General features: G+C 46.9%; 1 protein-coding gene across 1 annotated transcript in view; it reads right to left on the bottom strand.

Moving 5' to 3' along the window:
• EVA1A (eva-1 homolog A, regulator of programmed cell death) overlaps positions 1–12,222 on the bottom strand; it is a 62,598-nt gene extending 50,376 nt beyond the window's left edge. Inside the window, exons 1-2 of the mRNA XM_064269068.1 lie at positions 12,012–12,222; positions 11,618–11,896 (exon numbers count right to left, since the gene is read on the bottom strand). Coding sequence (XP_064125138.1) covers positions 11,618–11,896; positions 12,012–12,222 — 490 coding nt within the window. The remainder of the gene's footprint in view (positions 1–11,617; positions 11,897–12,011) is intronic.
• Between the last annotated feature and the right edge of the window lie 12,059 nt (positions 12,223–24,281).

The following is a 24,281-nucleotide window of genomic DNA, read 5'->3' on the forward strand; positions in this document are numbered from 1 at the left end:
GTGTCTACAAAGCTGTCACCAATTTCCTATGCATGACATGGAGCCCCATGACATTGTGTTCTCTCAGAGAATATTTCAAAGATAAATTCAGGGGATGATGTATTGTAGATTTAACAATACGCGATGATTCATGTCAGGCATTGGGAAGGAAATTTATCTATTCCTCTTAAAAGCTGAAGATCTGAAACACTGATTAGGGACATCTTTAATGATTTCTAACTATCCACACAAAAGAAGTCCAGAACATGGGGAGAAATACTAGAAATCTACATGGAAAAGGAAAAGCATAGAGATAACGTCTCCCAGCATGCATAGTCTGTTTGTGGCCAGGTCTTTTCCATCTCTAAAACATCCTCTCTACTGAATATCTCTAGCTACCATCTTCTCTCTCTCTTGATACTCTCCTGGTCAAGCTACTGGAAAGAGTTGACTACATTTACCGTCTTCACTTCCCCACATCTTATTTGTTTTTCAACTCAGCTCATCTCTTAAACTCCTCTCACCAAGTCAGTCACCAATAGCTTTCCACCACATCTATGTTAGTTCCATTCTTCCCTTACTGCATGACTTCTACAACATTTGGTACTGCTGATCCCTCCCTCCTGGAAACTCTCCCCTTCCACGCCCCAATCTCCCGTTTCCTCCTGTCTCCCCAGCATCCCTTCCCCATGATGCCTTCACTGGACCCTCCCTTTCCTCTCCCCTAGAGGTCAGTGTGGAACCCTAAGCCCTTCACTCAAAGGCAATCTGGTACAGACCTTAATAGCATGATCCCAGATGCTGACTATATGGGCTAAAATTCTAGGTCTATCGCTTATACCTGTGTGATCTTTAGCAAGTTACTTACATCTTTGTGCCTCTGTTACTCACCTGTAAAATAGGTACAATAACGGCCCTCCCTGGCAATGACTGTTGAGAAGACTAATACATATAAACTGTTTAGAGCACATACTGAATAAGCATTAGACATTATGATTATGCTTCCCAACCTCTTTAAGTAACTGGTCTACACCATGGCTTAACCTCTTGGTAAAACTTTGCTCTTGAATCTTCTTTCAGACTTCTCTCCCGAAGGTCAAACCTACAAAACCATCTGTCCACTGAACATTTCTCCCTGGCCATCCCTGAGATGCTTCAAACTCAGCATGTCTGAAACCGAGCTCCTCCTTTCCAGTAAATGCTGCTCCTTCCTCCTCCTCCCCTGCTTCCTCCTCCATTCCGCCTCCTGATGAATAGCCCCACTATCCTTCCTGCTGGTTGCCCAGGCAAAAATCCAGAATCATCCTAGACTCCTGCCCCTCCCTTACACCTCCATTCAATCAGTCATCACATCTTGTCCACTTTATTGCCAAAGTATTTCTTGAGCCCGTGTCCAATTCTCCACCCCATCCATCTTACCAGTGTCTTAGAACCTCGTTATTTCTCACATGGATAATGATAAAGAGCAACAAAACAATTAATCACATTTGCCACTATTACTGAATGCCAATTATTGATGAATCACTGTAGAAGACAATTCACATACTTTGTCATACATAATCCTCTCTACCATCCTATGAGGGAGGAATTACTGTCTTGTTTTCAGATAAGAAGACAGAGGCTCAGGGACATTTAATAAATACCCTCAAGTTACACAGAGATGCTGTGGGGCTGGGATATAGACGGAGGGCAGTCTGTCTGACTCCAAAGCCCAGGTTTTTCCACCTTTTAAATTGCAATGGCTTCCTAACTGGTCTCCCTGCCAACCGTCTAATTCCTCTTGGATATCAACTCTCATTTCCAGAGAGGTCTATTTTCACCATGAAACTCTGCTGCAGTCTCTCCTCTGTGTGAAATCCTTCAGTAGCTCCCCAGTGCCTTCAGAATAAAGTTCAAATTCTTTAGGAAGGCCCTTCCTGGTGTGATTTCTTCGCTCCTTTACAGATTCACCTCCCTTGCCTCTAGCCACACTGCCTACCTTCCTTTCTTGGAGTACAGCATGCCTGCTCAGCCAGCCATGCTCTAATTGCTCGCTGTCCCTCTGCCCACGATCTCCTTAGCTCATCAGCTGAGGTACCCTTTTCAGCCTCCTTTTGGATCCATCTGCTGTCCCCACTAAGCTGACTATAGGCAACCCTCCTCTGGACACCCACAGCACTCTGTGGCGGCCTCTAGCATAACATTTTAGGGCAGGGCTACACACATTGATTGAGCACCTACTGTATGCAAAGGTTTATGGTAGACTCTGGTGATTCAGGAATCGACAAGACATTTTGCCTGCTTTCAGAGAATTTACCACAATGAGAAAGGAACAGTTAGACACTGCGTTACGCTCTCTGATTCCCTTGTTCATCTCAGCACTGCCTCTCGAGCTCCTTGGGCAGGAAGAATATCTTGTTCATCTCCACATCCCCAGGGCCTAGAACTGTGCCTTGCACACATGGGTGTCAGTAAATGTGACAGCTTGAGTTCAGCAGACACACAAAGGCCACCAAGCCACCTCTGAGCACATGAGCTCATCCAGCAGAGGCACTGTTCACCCTCACATGTGTCTTTCACAGGCTCTGAGCATCCAAGTCATCGTTTGCTGTATTTTCAGGAAGGTGCTCACCCTGTTCAGACCTGCAGAGGGTCTAACGCTGGAGAATTTCCAGGCCAATGCTTCTTTCCCCCAAGTGACTGACGCACTAAGAAATTAAGGGACTGAGTCTTCACAGCAGGCAAGTGGTAGTGCTGGCTCCGCTCCTAGTGCTCGTCCTGCCCAGCCAGGTCCAAGCTCTGTCTCACAGCTGCAAACAGGGGGGCAGGGTCAGAGGTTGCTTGGCCGAGTGCACACAGGATAGGGAGCTTCAGGACAGTAATATGCCAGAAGGCAGCTCCAGGCAGCCCTGTTGAACAGGTCCCCCTGCAGAAACAAACTCCTCTGCAGTCCCTTCACACAGCCACCACCTGTCTGAGTGACACAGACTAGAGGATACAGGGCCAAAGGGCAGAGGCTTAAGTTACAGCAGGTGTTTCGTGAAAAGCCTTCTTTTCCTCTCAAGTTTATAGTTACTTTTCTGCTAAGCAGCATTTCCGCCTTCTCTCACCATGGAGGACAAAGTACAGGCTGCCTCAGTGATCAAAGAGGGGACGTCAGGATGAAGAGAGAAGCTCTAAGCCATACAGCAGAGATGTTCTCCTGCTCCAAGGCACGCCTCAGACATCAGGCAGGAGAGAGGGGAAGGGGAAAAACAGGGAGAAAATGGTCACTCCCGCCTCAGCCATGGCAGCTCACACCCTTGTACTTTCTCTTTTTAAAAGCAGATTTTCTAAAAGCAGCTTTGATGATAATGTGACCCTTGAGAGCTGTCTGTGTAGTGGGTAAGAGCAGAGTCCGGTGGCCTGGATCTGGCCCTGGGTCTGCCTTTCAGCTGTGGGTGGAACCCCATTTCTTCCTCTAATACCAACCTCAGGGGGGGTTGTCAGAATCAATGTAATCAACGCATGCAAAGTCCTTAACACAGGGCCTGGCACACACCGTGGATACTCAGTGCTAGCTACGATCATTATCAGCCACTAGGAGTCAGCTGTGGGACACTTGCCCTGCAGGGAGGATGGTCCATTCCCTGGCCCCTGGCTGGATTCAGTCTTCCTCTGTGCCTGCATCCTCTCTGTCGTGGCACCAGTCCCCTGTGTTGGGCTTCTTTTCTTGTCTGTCTCCCCAGTCGAGCAGTGAGCATCTTGAGGGTTGGGAATGTGCCTTTCATGCTAAGGCATTCATTCACTCATTTATCACCCACTAATTGCCTCTGAACCCTGGCGGTACAGCGGTTGAGAGCTCGGCTGCTAACCATAAAGGTCGGCAGTACAAAGCCACCAGCTGCTCCTTGGAAACCCTACGGGGGCAGTTCTACTATGTCTTACAGGGCCGCTATCAACTCAATGGCAACGGGTTTTTTTGTTTTTTTTTTAAGTGCCTCTGAAGAACTCTGGTGGTGCAGTGGTTAAAGTGCTCAGCTGCTAACGAAAAGGCAGGCATTTCAAACTCAACAGCTGCTCCATGGGAGAAAGATACTTCTGTAAACGTTACAGCCTTGGAGACCCTATGGGGCAGTTCTACTCTGTCTTATAGGGTCACTATGAGTTGGCATCAACTCGATGGCAGTCAGGTTTTTTTTTTTTTAAGTGTTTCTGAGGAGTTAGCACTGAGCTGCTAACTGAAAGGTTGGAGGTTCAAACCCACCAGCTGCTCATGGGAGAAAGTTGTGGCAGTCTGCTTCCATAGAGGTTTACAGCCTTGGAAACCCTATGGAGCAGTTCTACTCTGTCCTATAGTGTCACTATGAGTCAGAATCGACTCGATGGCAATGGGTTTGGTTTGGTTTTTGGTTAAGTGTCTCTGATGTGCCAAGGGGTCAATAATCAGTGAGTGAATAAATGAATGAAGCCTGGAGATCGGTGAGTGAATAAATGAAACCTACAGAAGCACCTACATCCATCATCCAGTCAACAAGTAGGTGTACACATCATCTGGGTCGGCCCTATGCAATCAGTGCACTCAAAAGGCTCTGGACTCAAGGAGAAGGACTGCAAATGTGAACATGATTCCCTGGAAATGCGTCAGTCCTGACAGCTCGATCTGCCAGGTCACCGGCTAGATTTTATATACGATAGATCTCAGCCTTGAGGATCTCTGGGTCTGTCTCTCTCTCTCTAGGTCCTGGGAAACTCAGCAATTCATACAGACTTTTGGACGCTCTAAAGGTAAAATGCCAGCAAAAAAAAAAAAAAAAAGCACTGCCTTGGAGTCAATGAGAAAGAGAGAAAGAGAAAGGGAGGGAAGGAGAGAGGAAAAGAGAATTTTTCAAAAGCCCAGACTCTGGAGGGGGCATCCACGTAGTTCCTCAGCCACGGCTTAGAAAACAAAACAAAACATCACCCACAAGCACTGAACCCAGCTTTGTTTCTAACTGTGGTTTCTCTGCTTACTGGAGACAGTGTTCCTACCCTGGCCACCAGGGACTGGTCTTACTGACCCAGAAGGCAACAGGCCAGCAGAGACGTTCAAAGAACTCGGCACACCTGAGCTGTAAATCCCCACTCCATTATCTCCAACAGTAAAGGAACAGACTCCTGGGCTGTCGAAAAGTCACGGTCACCTCCTCAGGCCCATCCCCAGCCCTCCAATCCCTTACCATATTCCTACACATCTGCCAGGCCCCTTCTTGACTCTGTACCACGTACGTGCTGTGTTCTGTCTGTAATGCCCCTTGATCACCAGTCTGCCACTCCCACCCCAAGCCCAGCAAGCTCCTACTCATCCATCAAGACCCAACTCAGACATCCTCTTCCCTCTGCAGCCTTTCCTGACTCTTCTAAGCAGAGATAGCGGCTGGTTCCTTTGAACTCCCAGTTCTCAGTTCAGATCTCTCTCCTTCAAGTTAGCACATTCTGATGGTCTGTTTGCATGTCCATCACACGAAGCAGACTGTGACCCCCTTAACTATACAGACCGTGTCTTCTAGCACCCAGCACAGAGCTGCTAATTACACCTGGATTCCAAGCCCACCCCAACACCTCACATCAGCACTCAGATCTCAAGATCACATCACTACTCAGACCCTTGTCCGAGACCAGAATGCCCCTTACAGCACCAGACAGGTTTTCACAGAGTTAAACAGCAGATGTATATTTCACAGCAACACAGTCTAAGACCTAAATAGGGTGAGCTGTGTCTCCCTAGAACCAGCCACACATAACAGGAACCAGTCATCTTAGGAATCTGTTTGCTGTTCAGTTAAGAGGTGCTACCCAAGATGGCAACCAACAGGGTGTGATATCAGAGGTCTGCAGACCTGGCCCCAAGCCTGACATTTCACCCTGGGCTAGTTTATCTCCTGGAGCCAGGCTAAAAAAGCATCAGTGAAAAAACGAGCAGTGCCCAAGGATCTTGGTCTTTTACTTCAGTCATTAAGCCCTTGGGAAATCTGTTTCTCAGATCAGATAGCTGGTGACCCAGGAGGAGAAAATGCCCGAAGATGCTAAGAGTTTGGCAGTAAGAAGGGAGAGGGCAGTATTACTAGGGACCTGAAGGGTCTGTGGTGTATCAGTGGGCAGGAAAGTGTCCACCTGTCCCCATGCTCAAAGGCAGCCTTTAGTGTTTTTCTGGACCCTAACAAAATCTCAGGGCCTGACACACCCCAGGTGACCTCATCCCATTGAAGTTCAGGGGACAATCTGCCAAAACAAGCAAACCGAGGGGGGATTACAGCTGTACGGGGCAGCTGCAGAGGAAGCCAGAGTACACACACGTGCAGGTATTTTGCAAGGCAGTCTGGCCTACAGAGCAAGTGGCCAAGGGACAGTGGGAAGGGGGGTGGCGGGGGCTCAGCTTTCAAAGCCAGGGCTGCTGCATTCGGGGAAACGGAAGACTTCAAGTTGGTGAAAAGATCACCTGTCACCTAGTATCTGATGTCTGTCGCACGGTTCACATAGGGGATCAGTGACTGGCTCTAAATTGGGTCCTCCAACACCCCATATGGGTCATTAAGCACCCTTAACAAGTTTTACCCTTAATACAGAAACGTTCCTCATAACACTGGGGAGAAGGAATGCCCTGCATCTGATCAAGTACAAAGTGGGAGGCCCCGCTGGCGACAGCCATCCATCCCCCCCACCACTATTCATTGATTTCACCGACATGTATGCACTAGTTCCATAATGTAAAGGGCACGCGCTTGGGAAGGACAAAGCTGGGGTCAGGCAGTCTCTGACCCATGTCTGCACCTTCCTCTCTAGGCAGGGGTGGTAATCTACTCCCAGACCCCACACAATGAGTTAATGCTGTTCTCAGTGTGGCCAGGAACATTTAGGGCCTATGGCAACAAGGCTCCATTTAGCAGCAAGACAATTGGTGCTGATCTAGCGCTGTGACTACAGGCTGACCCTGAGGTCCTACCCGTTTGTGACTGCGCGGCAGGGCAAGGAGGGCAGGACAAGAACAGAGGTTGTGAAAGTAATGGCATAGTGTTAGGTCACAAGTATGGTGCAGACTAAAAGCCCAATGGACTTTGGCTCTCATTAATGTACTCAGCAAACCTCAGCTCACATTTACTGAGTACATACTGTCTGACGAGCACTGAGCTGAGCTTTTTACCTGTGAGGTATGAAAGGCATGAGCTCTGCAGTACAACCGTTTGTGCCAATCTGCTCCACCACTCATTAGCTGTGCGACTTTGGGCAAATTGCTTGGCCTTTCTGTGCCTCCATTTCTTTATTTGGAAAAAAGGGCAATAGCAGCACTACCTCTAAAGGGTTGTTATGAGGATTAAATGACTGAAACATAAAATGCAAAATGTGAACCACGAACTGGCACAGAGGTAACATAACCAGCTGCTGTTGAGCTGACTTCGATTCACAGTGACCCCATGTGTGTCAAAGTAGAACTGTGCTCCATGGAGTTTTCAGCGGCTGAGTTTTCTGAAGTAGATCTCCAGGCTTTTCTTCTGAGGCTCCTTTGGCTGGACTCAAACCTCTGACCTTTTGATTAGTGGCTGAGCGCTTAACCATCTGCACCACCCAGGGACTCTAGCACAGAGCAGGCACTCAGTATTAAGATGAACAATTACCGTCCCATTACTTAGTCATGTGAATCTGTAGGAAAGGCGCCGTGTTCTATTTTACCAATGAGGCTCTGAGACACTGAGTCAACTTGCTCAAGGTCACAGAGTTAATAAGTGGCAGAGCTGGGATTTGAATGCAGGCAGCATGACTCCAAAGCCCTCAAGTTGAACCACCACATGAGCACAGCACTGCACTAGGTTCAAGCAACACAGAGACCAGCAGGGAGACAAACACGGACTCTCTATACAATGCACTATATACCACAAAAGAGATAAAAAACAAAACAAAACAAAACAAAAACTAGTGCCAATATACTACAAAAGAGATACACAGAAAAAAGTGCTGGGGCTGGTGTAGCAGGGAGCAATAGAACTCTCTCTGCAGGAACTAAAAAATGTTTCACCCAGAAGGGGACTTAAGGTCTACTGCCAAAGAATGATGAGGAATTTGCCAGCCAAGGAGAAGGAAGAACATTCCAAAAAGACAGGACCTGGAATGGCAAGTGTATCTAAGTCCTGAGTTTGAGCAGGAACATAGAGGGAGGGGCATAAGGTGAGGCTGGGAAGGAAGGATAAGGGTGGTCAGGAAGAGCTTTTGTGTCAAGGTCAGAGGTTAGATTTTATTATGCAAGACAGTGATTCTAAACCTTTCAAGACCCAGTTATTTTCTCCTTTAATTTTTTTCTTGATACTATGTGTTTTCACTAATGAAGGCATGCTCATTAAAGGACCAATTCAGAATTTTTGTTATAAGTTATGGATTTCAATACCCATAATCTGGGATCCCATGTGTCCCAACGGACCCTGGATGATGTAAATGCTGTCGATATGAGTCAATGATAAAATCAAGTTTTTTAAATTTTTTTTTCTTGAAAATGTGCAGAGCATGAGGTAAAACATGAGGGCACCTGGCAATGACTGCATACACATTTTATTCTAGTCTCCTTCTTTTTAGTCTTTTAATCTTTTTTCTCATGAAAGTTTTCAAAACATGGTACAGTGCATTATTCCTTACTGCAAAGGCAGTACTTACAGCCCAAATAAATAAAATCAATGGATTTTTTATCTCAGGAAAATTACCAGTACAGTGCATTCTTCATTACTACAAAAGCAGTACTTACAGGCCAAATAAATAAAACCAAAGGAATTTGAAACTCAGAAAAATTATGACTATTACGTATTCTTCGTTATAACAAAAGCAGTACTAACAGCTAAGAAGCAGAAACAGCTGCCCTGGAATACTGCAGAACTGCTCACACTGGTGCATTCCACTTGCTACACATGGAAGCAATGACTGGACCCTAAGATTGAATGCAGGGTAAGAATAACTTATAGGAGTTCCAATCTCTTGAAAAGTGCCACCATAGCACCTTATTTCTTATTGCAAAGGCATTATTTAACACCTAGAAACAATAGCATCAAGGAGCAAATGGCCACTATGACTGCATGAGGAGTCCTGGTGGCGCAGTGGTTAAAAGTTCAGCTGTTAACCAAGAGGTCAGCAGTTCAAATCCACTAGCCACTCCTTGGAAACTATGGAACAGTTCTGTTCTGCCCTATAGGGTCACTATGAGTCAGAATCGACTCAATGCCAATGGGCTGGGTTTGGTTTGGTATGACTGAATGAGTACTGGCAATGGCTTATTCTCAAGATAAGTGCATCCTCACAAGAACATAGTAACTGGGAAACACAGTGAAGAGGCTTATCTCACAGAAATAAAGGCAAATCTGTCAAAAATTTAGAAAATGCACGCATCCAGGAGGCTTCAGCTAAGACAATGCTCATACTACGCAAAAATGAGGCTCCAACTCAGGGTTCTCGAGTTTCATGTTTCTTCAAAAGGTACCTCCCTTGTGGCTAAAGGCATTAAAATCAGGCTACCTCCTTCCCAAAGAACTCCAGAGGCATAAAAAGTGGGTGGGACACCATGTGTCCCATGCGTTTTGAAAGTTAACTTTAATACGCAGAGGAATTGTCTTTGGTGCTTGTAAAACATGTGCAGGTTCCTGCCCCTGCTGTCAACAATGGGGGGAACAACAAGGGCATTAAGGCAGTACTGTAGCATGAACTGCTGTGGTTTTATCAACAGATTTCTGGCACTGGGATGAGGGGAGAGATGGGGATAGAGACTGGTGTAATTGGCCAAACTGGAGAAGGTAAGAGGACGAGAGCTGCAAATAATGCCAACCTTCGTCAACTGATATATTAAACCAGGGTTTCTCAACCTTGACATTATTAACATTCTGGGCTGGATAATTGAGGTAATTCTTTCTTGGTGCTGTCCCGTGCGTAGAAGGACGTCAAGCAGCATTGCTGGCCTCTACTCACCAGACGCAATAGCACTCTTTTTCCATTCCCCCTCATGTGTTGACAATCAAAAAGGTCTCCAGATATTGCTAAATGTCCCTGGGGGCAAAATCACAAACACGCCCCACATTGAGAACCATGCTAAACCCTTTAAACCCTCATCTAAACATCTGTATTTTACAGATGAGGAAATCCAGCCACTGAGAGGTGAATTCACCTGCCCCACCCAGGAGAGAAATGCCAGTAGTCTAACGCCAGGGCCTGGGCTCTTGGTCATCGTGCTCAATTGTCTTGCAGGGAAAAGAGAGACTGAAGCCAGACTTCTGAGGAAGAATTAATTATAGATTTGGTGACAGACTGGATCACAGGGAGGGGATGAAAGGGTGGGTTCAAAGGAGAGACCTCAGTGCTTAGCACTAAACTGGGAGCATAAAAAACCAGTTGCCAATTGAGTGGACGGACTCATGGTGACCCCATGTGTGTCAGAGTAGAACTGTGCTCCCCAGGGTTTTCAACGGCTGATTTTTCAGAAGTAGTTTGCCAGGCCTTTCTTCTGAGACACCTCCAGATGGACTGAACTTCCAACATTTGGCTTAGCAGCCATGCACCAACAGTGTTAACCATTTGCACCACTCAGGGACTCTGAACTGGAAGCGTAGGCGGTGTTAAATAGTTTGGATTTGAACAGAATCAAGATGTAGTTGCTCAAAAAAAAAAAAAAAAGAAAGAAAAGCTGATCTCTGTGGTATGAGCAAGCAGGCTCCTGTTCAAACTGGGCAGAGGAACCCTTTGTAGGCCCAGATGTGGGGTGTGTGATAGAACCAGCTGGACTCAACTCCTGGCTGGGCCCCTTCCCTTCTGTGTGGCCCTGGGCTTGTTTCTCAACCTCTCTGGATCTCTTTTGCCCATTTGTAAACTAGGGATACAAGTCCTTACTCACAGGCTTGATGTGAAAGCGCAGCAGTTAATAATACGTTAATAATAATGTCAAGCGAAGGCGTTGTGGTTTGCTCTCCTCCAGAGTCACATTACCTGCACGCCCATCCAGAATCAAGTGCCCCCCTACCCCTCCACTCCCCACTCCAGTAGAAACCCTAGATGGAGCGGCATGGAGTTGACTGTCCCTCTCACCACCAGCTGAGGGGCCCAAAGAGGCTTTAGGGGTTGCCTGCCTTTGCACTCCCCAATCCATTCTGACTTGAAGTTCCTGGGGGTTGCCAAACGCGCGGCGCGAGCCGGGCACTTTCTAAACAAGCCAGGTACTGAGTTCAACGTGCTCCGCGAGAATTCCAGGAAGGTCCGCGCCCGGCAGGCCTGGGGTCAAAGCCAGTCAATGCGGTGCGCCAGCCCTACGCAGCCCCTGCTCCCGGAGGCGTAGAACGAGAGAGGCGCCGGGATTTGGAAAGGACCCACTCTCCGAAGCCGGACTGCAGATGTAGGAGTTGAGAGTTATTTCATCCAGAAAAAAGGAGCGCGGAGCGGGGAAGTAACAGGAAAGTAGGAGGAAGAGGAGGCAAAAAGAAAGCACTAGGAAGCAGAGTCCTCTGCGGGGGTGAGGGAGGGGAGACCCAGCCTACTACACCTGGGCAGGGGGTCAGGAACAACGCAGCCGCTTCAGGTCAGAAGTGCTCGGGGAGCTTCGGAGGAGGGGCACTCTGGGGAGATCCGGGCCCGCCGGGGATGGGAGCACCCTTGCGCCCTGGGCGCGCTCCCGGGCGCCGCTTACCTTCCCCGGGGCCGCCGGTGCGCACTTCCGGGGGCTGCGTTCGGGGCGCGCCGGGCCAAGCTGCCGAGAGACCCGGAGCAGATCGCGGAGGGTAGGACGAGACAAAGCGCTGCCGGGGGACTGAGCCAGCGCCGGCGCCTCGGAGAGAAATCGCAGTGGAGTGGACGCGAGACTGGAGCTGGGCTGGGGACACGGGGTCCCGGCCTCGGCACTCACGGGCAGCCACGCCGAGCCCCGCAGACGCTGCAGGAGCCCGAGTCAGTGGGAGGAAAAGGTTGTCTCATTTCCTTCAGTCTCCCCCCTCCTCCGCCCCCTCTGCTCCGGACCTGCCCTCCCTCTCCCCCGCCCCCTTTCCAAGCCAACAGCCCTCGTGGGCGCTCGGAAGACTGGAAACCTGAAAGGCTGAGGCTTGTGCGCCTCCCTCGGTGCCAAGTTACTTCACGCTCTCGAACTCCCGCCTGCCTCCCCGTGCTGTCGACACTCTCCCGGGCCGGGGTGAGGCTCCCCAGAGGCCGTCCCCACCCTATCCCGGAGCCCCAGTCTTTCCCGCTGCTGAGGCGAGCCCGGATTTGAAAGCAGACCTCGAAATCACTGCCAGCATCCATCCTCTCATTCCTGTCCGTCGCCTGCTTTGAGCCTGTATTAAACCACCCACTCCAGACAGGAAATAAGCACTTACTTTGTTAAATCTGATCAACTTTTTCCTCCAGTGGGACGTTTAAAGCCCCGTGCATAATCTCTGAGGAATGTTTGTTTTGATCGAGTGGAAGGAGAGCAGCTGAGGCCTTTGTTTCGCCTTGCACATTCTACGTTGGAATTTATTTGTTAAATTCAGCACGTATTTATTGAGAGCCTAATGGGTGCCGATCTGGGTGCTGGAGTCAGTGCATCTTGTTCCTAGACATAAGGTCACTAATGCAGAGGCAGGAAGTCCACTGGGGTGCAGGGGTCTTCTGGGCTCTTGTCAAGAAGAGGGAGAGCTTGCTATGTAGTAAAAGCAGCAGAAATAAGAAGGAATGAGAAACCCCCATTAGGAGGCAGTCTAGCAAAGAAGCTAGGACAGGTGGTGAGTGATGGCTGGGGCAGCAGGGAAGAGAATGTTATACCGGTCCCACCAAGAGATGATAGGAGCTGCGGGAAGCTGTAGGATGGAATTGACAAATACTGGCATGGAGGAATTGACAAGATCTGCTGACCAATGGCAGGATAGCCTGGAGATGAGCAGATGATGAAGGGGAGAGAGAACTCCCAGGCCTCTGGCTGGAGTTAACCAGTGACCACCTGGATGACTGGAATCCAAGAGCAACTTCTAGAGCTACTACTGCAAGTGTGGTCCAGGAGCTGGTAGCATACACATCAAATGGGAGCCTTCTAGAAAGGCAGGTCTTGTTAGAAAGGCAGAATCTTGTTAGAAATGCAGAATCTCAGCCCTCCCTTGCCCTACAAACTCAGAATCTACCTTTTTATAAGATCCTCACGGGATTCAAATATACATTACAGTTTCAAAATCACTGCTTTCTAGACCACTAGTTCTCAACCCTGACTATGTATTTATTAGAAAAATTTGGAGAGCTTAAAAAAAAAAAAAAAACGAATACGAAGCCCCAGCTTCGCCCCCACAAATGCTTATTTAATTGGTCTGGGGTGGGGCTCCGGCAGTATTTTTGAATGCCCTCCAGAGGATCTAATACAGCCCGAGGAGAGAGCCACTGTTCTAGACTTCTTCAAGAGCTACTTCATTGGACCTTGAAAGTTTGCTCTTCAGAAAGAAAAAGAACACCTATGCGTGGGTAAAAACGTCAAGACAAGTTATCTTGTACAGAGGCAGCTGTTCTGGTGAAAATAGCCCTTGTTTCCTAAACTAGTCAGGGAGCCCGGTTCTAGGCTCAGAGGCCATTACATTACTATCCGAACTTGGGGAAGCATTCCCTCCCTGGCCTCAGCTTCCTTACCTGTAAAATAGAAAACACACCTGGCTGACTCCAAATTCCACACCCTGGCATGCAAGGTGCCATCATCGGTGCTCCCCTAACTCTCCAGGTTTATCAGCAGGTGGATGGGGAGGTGGTGCTGAGAAGTGGATTTTTCTGGTGTGATGCTGTGTAGGCCAGCCCAGAGCACAGCCATGCATAAATACCAGAGATCAGAAGATTGTACACCCAGCACAGGGCCACACATATGGTGCTCAATAAATGTGTTGAATAAATGAGGCACAAATGCCAGTAGGTGGGCATAGAGTTTCCATAAACTGTTTGGCCCCAATCCAGAACCTATTCATTTGCCCACCAGGCTGGATGAAGAACATTAGAAGCATTCTGACCTATGAGTCTACTTTGGATTTAAGTTGCTACCCCTAAGAACTGTTAATGTCTGTTGAATGCTTAGTACAAACCAGGCATTGGGCTAAGTGCTTGCCTGATTTTGTTATCAGGGGGAAGATACTGCTGAACCCCTCCACTGCTTCAAGGAATCACAGACATGCAGGGACTAGATCTGCTGTCTAGGGCAACCCCTACCTCTGGTTGTGCAGCAGGACATAGGCGCATCACCCATTGCTTGTCAGAGGGCCCCCTTGGAGGTCCTTCAGGTCACTTTCCAAAGTATATATATATTCTTGTGTGGAGACAAACGTGAAGGAAGAACTTGGGAGTGACTGGGTCCCACGGAAACAGATGCTCCCAGGTGTCACCTCAGGGAACCTGTGGGCTATGGCTTAGCCCTGGAAAGGAACTCCTGGAAGTTATCAGCTCCATGGTTACATGTGTTGATTGGATGTGTGAATGTGTGCACACATGTGTGCATGCACTACCTTTTAATGAGAGCCCCTTAGGTGCAATCCCTGTGTATCCTCCTTTTAATTCTTATGGCACCCTGATGGGTTAGGTTCTACTATTTTATAGCTGAGAAAACAGAGACATCATGAAGTGAAGATCAGTTGGTCTCTGAAGTCTAAGTTTCCTGAGTAGTACGCTTTACTGCCACCATTATCCATGTCCTCCACTGCCCAGGACCCCTGCCCCTGCCTTGGAAAGGAGAGTCTTCACTTCAAGTCCCACTCATGTGTTGTGTTAGAAGACATCAAAACTCCCTGTGCCTCCAACTAGACGGTGCCCGGCTACTACCACCGACTGCTCTGACAGGAATCACAGGAGAGGATCCCAGACAGAGCTGGAGAAAAATGTAGAACAAAACTCAAACTTACAAAAAAAGACCAGACTTACTGGTCTGACAGAGACTGGAGAAACTCCAAGGGTATGGCCCCTGGACATCCTTTTAACTCAGTACTGAAGTCACTCCTGAGGTTCACCCTTCAGGCAAAGATTAGACAGGCCCATAAGACAAACAATTATACATGTAGCTCAACTACATATATGAGACTAAATGGCCACAGCAGCCTAGGGGCAAGGACAAGAAGGCAGGAGGGGACAGGAAAGCAGGACGAATGGAAATGGGGAACCCAAGGTCAAGAAGGGGAGAGTGTTGACACATTGCAGCGTTGGCAACCAGTGTCACAAAACAATATGTGTATTGTTTAATGAGAAACTAATTTGATCTGTAAGCCTTTGCCTAAAGCACAGAAAAACAAACAAAAACAAACTGTGCCTCATTTTTCCCACCTATAAAATAGGTTGTCCTTGATTGACTTTTTACTAAGGTACTGTGTGTGGCTTGACATGCCATAGCCTGAGAGGAAATAAGGGGGGCAGCCCATAGGCTGTGGAGAGAAACTGAGAATGTTGGGGTGATTTATCCCAGAGATGAGAGTGTCCAGCACTTCACTAATAGCACGGCTATCATAACCAGTTGCTGTCGAGTCGATTACAACTCATGGCAGTGCCATGTGTGCAGAGTAGAACTGCTCTGTGGGGTTTTCAAGGTTGTGACCTTTCAGAAGCAAATCACCAGGCCTTTCTTCTGAGGTGCCTCGGGATGGGTTCAAACACCAATTTTTTTGGTTAGTAGTGGAGCACTTAACCATATGTGCCACCCAGAGACTCCTATTTCCATCTCTGTTGCTGTTAGTTTCCATCTCTAGGGGGTCATATTTAAAGAATAACACGAAATATCAAGTAAGATTTTAGATCAGATGTGAAGAAGGGGTATCAAGCCACTGAGTGAGCACCATAGGGCTCAGTGGTGCCTTGTGAAGCTGTTCCAGCTTGTCTCAGAAATGGTCCCTAACCAGAGTTGAGTAGGCTGGCTGCAAATTGGGTGGCTGGGGAACAAAAGCCAGGGGTGGAATCCACAGGGTGGACAGAGGCAGAGGCAGGGAGGGTGTCATGGATTGAATTATGTCCCCCCAAGAATGTGTGTATCAACTTGGTTAGGCCATGATTCCCAGTATTCTGTGGTTGTCCTCCATTTTGTGATTATAATTTTATGTTAAGAGGCTTAGGGTGGGATTGTAACACCACCCTTACTCAGGTCACCTCCCTGATCCAAGGTAGAGGGCATTTCCCTGGGGTGTGACCTGTACCACCTTTTATCTCTCAAGAGATAAAAGGAAAGGGAAGCAAGCAGAGAGTTGGGAACCTCATACTATCAAGAAAGCAGCATCGGGAGCAGAGCGCGTCCTTTGGGCACGGGGTCCCTGCACCTGAGAAGCTCCTCAACCAGGAAAAGATTGAGGACAAGGACGTTCCTCTAGAGCCAACAGAGAGAGAAAGCCTTCCCCTGGAGCTGACGCCCTGAATTTAGACTTGTCATGTACTAGACTGTGAGAAAATAAATTTCTCTTTGTTAAAGCCATCCACTTGTGGTATTTCTGTTATGGCAGCACTAGATGACTAACACAGGGGGTCGTGAGCAGGTATGGGGTGCAGCACCAGTTCTAGCCAGGTGTGGGGGATTAGAAGAGGAAAAGGCTTCACCCCAGGAAGCCAGAATGTGAACTAACCACTCCATGCCTGGGTCCAGGCTCAGAGTTGAGGCCCAGGGCTCTCTGTGTGAACACCCTGCTGATGTGGACAGGTGACACCAGCAGGCCTGGGCTTCCCTGCAGAGTATGGCAGGGCTTCCCGGTGCTTGTCCCCCATGCTGATGTCTGGGCCAACAGTAAGTCCTACTCCCGGAAGACGTCTAGACCCTCAGACCCCTTCAGTCAGTGCACAGAAGACATGGTGGTTCTAATCCCCAATGACGGGAGCTGTGGCGTTTATTCTACAGCACAAACATCCCAATGCCAGAAGGTGACAGAGGATCCCTGCCTCCACGTGACTGCAGACTCCCTGCTGTCAGCTACAGTTTGATGAGAACTCTGGCCACGTTCCTGCTGCTTCCGCTTCTGAAAACTTCATCTGTGCTCACCTGACAGCAGCTTGACGATTTTACACAAAGCTCACTGTGGCAAATTTTACTGGGTTTTGCCTCAAAAATTCGACCTTCCACTTGGATTATCCCCATTTTACTGATGTGGAAATGAAGGCACAGAACCCAAATGGAGGCAACAAAACCAAGCTACCAGCTGAACCAAGGTGAGAACTTTAGGTCCCTATGGTTTTACCTCTCATGGAGACCCCATGTGTGTCACAGTAGAACTAAGCTCCATAGGGTTTTCAAGGCTGTGATCTTTTCAGAAGCAGATTGCCCAGGCTTTCTTACAAGGTGCCTCTGGGTGAGTATGACCCAGGGCTTTGAACTGGCTCATTCAGGTTAGAACCCCTGCTAAGAATCTGCATTTCTAACAAGTTCCCAGTTGATGCTAATACTGCTGGTTAAGGACCAATTCTGAGAACCATTAGCCAACCAAAAAACCTGTTGCTGTTGTGTCCATCTCACAGCGACCCTAGAGTATAGAGTAGCACTGCCCCATAGGGTTTCCAAGGAGCAGCTGGTGGACTCGAACTACTGACCTTTTGGTTAGCAGCTGAGCTCTTAACCACTGCATCACCAGGGCTCCAGTAGTTCTCAAAATGTATTATACGTGAGAATCACCTGGGGATCTTGTTAAACTATAGATTCTGACCCAGTATACCCAGGGTGGAAATGTAAATTATCAGCAGTGGTTTGAACCCCCAAACTTTCAGTTAGTAGACAAGTGTTTAACCATTTACACCGCAGTCGAAATTGACTTGATGGCCACTTGTTTGGTTTTTTTTATTTTACCTCTAAATGATGAGCTGCGAAAGGCACCACAAGAGGTCTGCAGTGAGATATCTTGTTCTGTTTTCACCCAAACGCTCTGGCACTCTGTAGTCCGCTTACCTATCAATGAAGTCCATTTAACTGTCACTTCCTGGAGGTTGCCCTTGACAGGGACTTGTCCTGGACACCGCAGGCAACCTTGCTGCACATTACACTCACCTGGCAAGTTTTTTTAAATCACAAGCTGGGCCCCCGGCTGGCCTGTCGAATCAGAATCTCTGGGGATGGGCCTGGACATTTTTTTTTTTAACCCACCCCAAGGAAATTAAATTTGCATCCAGGGTTGAGAACCATTTCTGCAGGAAATGCAGAGACAAAACCTAGATCCTTGCAGTTAAGGAGTTTACAAAACAGTAAGGAGCTCAGTCTAGTGCATGATCTCCGAATGTCATCAGGAACAGAAGAACGTGGAAATCGCTCCACCAGTGGAGGTGTGTTAAGACAATGCCAAACTGACAAAAGCCCCTGGTCTTCTTTCTGACTTGGGTAAGTGAAGGCATCTCCACCATGTGGTCAAGGGGTAGGAGGTCTGGTTCCCTCCCAAGAAAGTACAAATGATTGAAACCAGAATCCTTGTCCTCTTCTACCATGGCAGTGCTATTTACAAGAAGCTCTTAAACCTCCAGCCCTGATTAATTCCAGAAGTGGTAAATGGTCTCCTGGAGAGTTGGAGCAAGGCAGTCATGGAAGCCGAATAATGACAAAGGAAATTGCCTTGTGGCCAGATGAGAGGCTAATGGATGTGCAGACGGAGACACCAATGTGTCACCATTAATGATGTCACTTTAGGAAAATCAGGAGGCAGAGAATTGTTTTTTGAATGCTTTGCCCTACGGTGGTTTCATATCTATTCATCTTAGCAAAAGTGAGCTTGAGAAGAAAACCTGGACTTGTCTGAATTGTTAGTTTTGTGAAAAGCAGGACAATTTCTTTCTTCTTTTTCTTTTTTTTTAACCCACTGTCTCACTTTTAGCATTACATTCCTTAGCAGAATAATGGGGTTTCTGTTAAGGCCCATGGATAGTCAATAACTACAGGGCATTTAAATTCATTCATTCCACCAGAGCCTGCTGAAATAAAACTAGTCATTTGATAGCATTAGCTACTAACACCTCCTAGACACCAAAGGTCTAAGACTTTCATACCACGTATTTACGCTCCAACCTTTCAGCAGGTTTTACAAGGGATAATAGATGCCTTTAATCTCCAAATAAATCAATGTTGACAGTCATGCCCCCTCTGAAGTTCTAGTTTCCAGATGTAGATCACCAAATTGTAACACTCATGCTCTCCAGGCCTTCTTTTTCTTTTTGGAAAGAGAAATTCTACCTATACAGAGGAAGGTGAGGGTATGCTGGGACACCATTCTGTGTATAACAGAAGCTTTAATAGAACTGAAAACCCCAGGGAATATAAATGGCATAGCTGAGTCCACCTTGTATTCTAATTACTTGCCCCACCTTCCTTAAAATTCCATGTGCCAAAAATGGATGTAGTTATGAGGAAAACCATCAATTATCTTCTTTGTTTGTTCTGTTGTGACTTGGAGGCTTATCTCTCATTGAATTATTTCTTCATAGCCCTAGTCAGAAGAGTAGAGATTTAAACACTCTTGGCTCAACCTCTTTATCTTGCTTGAGTAATAGAGAAGAAATCAAAATATTTTTATAGCCTGTTGCTGCTGCCCAATACAACATTACCTCTGATTGATGATAGGTTTTTAATCAAAACATATTCATCAGTTAAAGCATAAACATAGTTTAGTATAAATTTGGCTTCTTTTCTTCTCTCCGCCCCACCCCCTGACATACATTTTTTTATAGAGAAATTTTTATGTCAAGGCTGAAGTTTCCTTTACATTTTTCATCCTGGCTCCCAAGGTTAGATAAGCACAAACATAACTTTGATAAATCTTCCCTACAAATACTCTCTTTTTAACCAACAGGAAGCCACTGTAAAACTGAGAGGATTCAGTTGTAAAAAATGACAACAGAACCATGAAAAAAACCTAGTGAAATTGCTAATACTGTAGTTGTCTGTTAAGGAAATGCGAGTTAGATCCCTCTGCTGTCAAGTCAACTCTGACTCATGGTGGCCCTGTGTGTGTCAGAGTAGGGTTTTCGATAGTTTATTTTTCAGTAGATCACCAGGCCTTTCTTCCAACGCACCTCTGGGTGGACTCAAACCTCCAATCTTTCAGTCAGCAGGCAGTCACATTAACCATTTGTACCACCCAGGGACTCCATAATATATATGGTCCTGAAAAATTATCTAGGAGATATATATCTATGTCAATTTTTAAAATGAAAATACCACTGACCGTCAATACAAAATTGAGGCACCTCTCTATAAGTAGTTTTGTACCATGACCAGAAACCCTGGTGGTGTAGTGGTTAAGTGCTACAGCTACTAACTAAAAGGTCAGTATTTCAAATCCACCAGGTGCTCTTAGGAAACTCTATGGGGCAGTTCTACTCTGTCCTATAGGGTTGCTATGAGTAGGAATTGACTTGACAGCAACTGGTTTGATTGGTTTTGGTCCCATGACCTATTAAAAAATCACACTTCATATTTAGGAAACTATTGAAAGTAGTATTTTTTAGAGGAGAAAGACACTAGGGTTCAAAATAAAGTATAAAATTACATTTAATAGCTCAGCTCTAATAGCATAATTGAACCAAACACCCTATTTCATTCAGTGTTCCATTACGAGATTGCCTACAACTCTTCCAAATTCCTCACAGACCTGTTTCCTATAAGTGTGTGAAAGGTGCAAGTTTTGAGAAGTTCATAGGGTGATTTGATCTGAGAGATAAGTGGGGACAAATATGGGACAGATGACAAATCATACCAAACTATTAATTGCCATGAAGAATGTACACTCACCAGATAGATGAGGGGTCCTGGACTTCTGAACTGCCCCCTCAGTGCAGGCATTTCATTGGTTCTCTGATTCATAACTTCATTGTAGCAAGTTTTGGAACACAACATCCTGAGTGCAGGTGTGCTAGATCTAATCAAACCAAGTGGATGGCAATCTGTTCATTACCCTTGTTCCCAAAACTGAAGTGATTTCCATTTCTGAATTGGTGGCTGTAACCAGCAACCAAATAGTTTCCTCTGTGTGTACATATCTGATAGAGCTTGGTCTCTACTTTGGACGTAAATAAATGTTCTAAGATAATAGCCCTAACAGAAGTATAGATAATAAATGGAAGTCTGATTCATTTACATCACCAAAGTGTCCACACTCGAAATCCTTTTGATAGTAAGTTTCACTAATTTATTAACAATATGATCTGTTTGATTTAATTAATAAGGAAAACCTAAGAAGAATTGATGCCTTTGAATTATGGTGTTGGCAAGGAATATTATGCTGTGGGCTGCCAGAAGAGCAAGCAAATCTGTCTTGGAAGAAGTACAGCCATATTACTCCTTAGAACCAAGGTTGGTGATACTTTGTCTCACGTACCTTGGACATGTTATCAGGAGGGACCAGTCCCTGGGGAAAGACATCATGCTTGGTAGAGGGTCACCGAAAAAGAGGGAGACCCTCAAGGAGTTGGATTGACACAGTGGCTGCAACAATGGGCTCAAACATAGCAAAGATTGTTGAGAACTGTGCAGTACTGGGCAGTGTTTGGGCAGTGTTTCGTTCTGTTGTACACAGGGTCACTACCCAGACACTATGAGTCAGAAATGACTTGACGGCACCTAACAACAACAACATACTTCTCAGCCTCATAAGGTTTTCTTGCAATGAGATGAGCAGGGAAACAGAGCTTCCACACAGGTGTGTGATTTAAAACTCCACGGACAGGTGGGAGGGTCTTTTCTGGGCTGTAAGCTTCTATTTGCCAGATCTTCCCTCCTCAGCTCGACTTCCTTTTTCCTTTTGTCTATAATCTTCCCTTACCTCTCTTTCCCCTCAGCGTTGAACATGTCTGAACCCCCTCCATCGTGTAAAAAAATATCACTACATTATTAGTAAATAATCATCTTGTACATTTTGTATCTCTTTCTAGAGATTTCCCTATATCTTTGTTTCTTTTGATAGCTGAACTTCTCAAAGGAGTGGATGTATTCCCTCTCTTCCCTTTTTTAACCAACATTCAATCTTCAGCTCAGTGTAGCCTGGTTTCTGTCTGTAACACCCCACTAAAACTTCCCTCATTAAAGTCACCAAGAGCCTCCAAATTTCAAAGCCCAGTGGACTCGTCTGTGTTTGTCTTCATGACTTTTGTGCTGGATTTGACACCAGTGGTTACTTCCTCTTCACACACTGGCTCCCTCCTTCATTCTGCACTTCTCCATTGTCCTAGTTCCCCTCCTACCTTTGTGATCATTCCTACTCGTGACCTTCCTTAACTGTCTTTGCTTCATAACAGTCACATCTGTTCATGGCACTCCTCTGCCTGAGGTCCCCACCTTGTTCAGGGGAAAATCTGAGCTCCTTAGCATGGATGCAAAGCTCACCCAGTGGCAACCCATCTTATACTTCAGCCACACCAACCTCATTACAGTTTCCCAAACATGTCATGCTATTTCACGCTTCTATACAGAATGTAATGTTCTCAAACCCCACCCCGTCTTCCCCTGAGGAATTCTAGCTCATCTTGTAAGACTTAGAATGAAGGCGAGACATTCTCAGAAGGTTCCCTGCTCCTAATAGAGGCGACACTGTCTCCTGCGTCCCTACCATCTGATGTGTCTTCATTGTAGAACTCTGTACAGCTCCCCGCCTGGACTCTGAGTCCCAGGGGGACCATAACATGCATGGCCGTCTCTCCATCTCCAGAGATCGATAGTGTCTAGCATCTAGGAGGTGCTATTACGTGATTAGGGTGCAAGAAACATCACACCAATTTTATTTCTCTACACTGAATTTAATTTATCCATAGCACTCCATTCCCTTTCAAGGGAAATTCAATGTCAGTCATTACTGGGTGTGTCCCTTCCCCAGGGTCAGGTGGAGGTCCTTGGTGACTTGTATGATAACAGAGCCCTCCAGATTCTGTCTACACTGGTCTCCACCCCCATGCTCATTGTCCAAGCCTACGTGAAGCCTGGAAGCGGGTTCTGCAGAGGCTTGGGCCTAGGGAATTTTTTTTATGGGATTCCCAAAATTTTGTCATTCCCACCCCAACCCCACCGCTCATGCCCCTTAGCACCTCTCAGCAGCCCCTATCTTGGTTGCTGTCCATCAGCCGGAGCCAGGGGTTGACACTTCATAGGTGCCCCCTATTTTCCAGTACTTTCTTCCATTTTCAGGGGCTCCCTTAGCCTCCAGTTGGACTGCATACCAAACCCCTCCCCCTTGCCCCAGCACAGAGCAGCACCATTCCCCTTTACGAGTTAAGCAACTAAAACAAAAAGAGGAACAGGGATGGCTTCTCCTTACTAGAAAATCTGCATTCCACCCTGCAACAAGAAAGCTGCCAAACACGAGGGCATGCAAGGGTCTTGCTACCTTCTTGGGATAGAGGAGAGAAAAGTACATACAGCGAAGAGAACAAGACACAGAAGAATATCTCAATAAATTATTCTGCCACATAGCCATCTATGCTTCTGCTTACTTATTTAATCAAAGCTGAACTGCCCAAGAAAAACATGACTGAAATTGCTTTCCCAAGGAAAGAGACCTCCACAAAGAAGCCGTCCTCACTGAGCCTGTTCTTCCTTCTCCTTCCTCTCCGAGGGAGGCCAAGAGCTTCTGGTACCCTCTTGTCTGTGCCAGGAAGGCCGCTCACATGGCCGAGTTCATTTGCACTGCTGACTGGGCTGCTGACGCTGGAGATTTGCAGCAGCCGCACTAACCCACTTTCTCTCATGGATGGTTTTAATCTCTTTAATTTTTGCCCAGCCTGTGAGAAAACTGAAAGGATGGTGGAAGGGGAGGGGAAAGAATAGAAGTTGCAGGTCATGAGCTGAGTGGTGGCTAAATCCTTTGGGAGGAAGCAAGCGCGTGTGTAATCCTTTCAGGAAAACAAGTATTACTGGAGAGGAGAAAGCTGCCAATGTAACTTTGTTCCAAGAATAAATAGCACATTTTTCCTCAGTGTTTGCTTTTCTCTCTTTGATCCCCTTCAAATACCCTGGAAATGCCTGGCCAGCAATTTTTCTTCCCTCCCAGGCTGGAGAGAAGGAGCCAGAAGCACTTGCTAGAGAGTCCTCCAAGGCAGGCCTAAGCGGGGGCTTCCAGGCCAGGCTGGAGCCACGAGGCCTGTGGAAGCCGGAGCTCCAGACATTCTAAGGACATTTAATCACCACAAATATGCCACGTGTTTCCAAACATGCTCTCAGGATGCCCAGACACACTGTTTAAAAGGGAATAATAATGGATGGGGTCTTTTTGACCAAAGCCACTGGGAGCCATGGGAGTTGGAAAAGGGGAAAGAAAAGGGAGAGCTCGAGTGGGTTAATGTTTAGCTTTGGTCCCAAGTGGCAGCGCATAACTGTGCAAAGAGAAGCCAATTAGAGTATGTCCTTGCCATGAGGAGTTCATAGTTCAAATGCTCTA

This window comes from Loxodonta africana, chromosome 15 (genome assembly GCF_030014295.1).
Source record: "Loxodonta africana isolate mLoxAfr1 chromosome 15, mLoxAfr1.hap2, whole genome shotgun sequence".
NCBI lineage: Eukaryota > Metazoa > Chordata > Mammalia > Proboscidea > Elephantidae > Loxodonta > Loxodonta africana.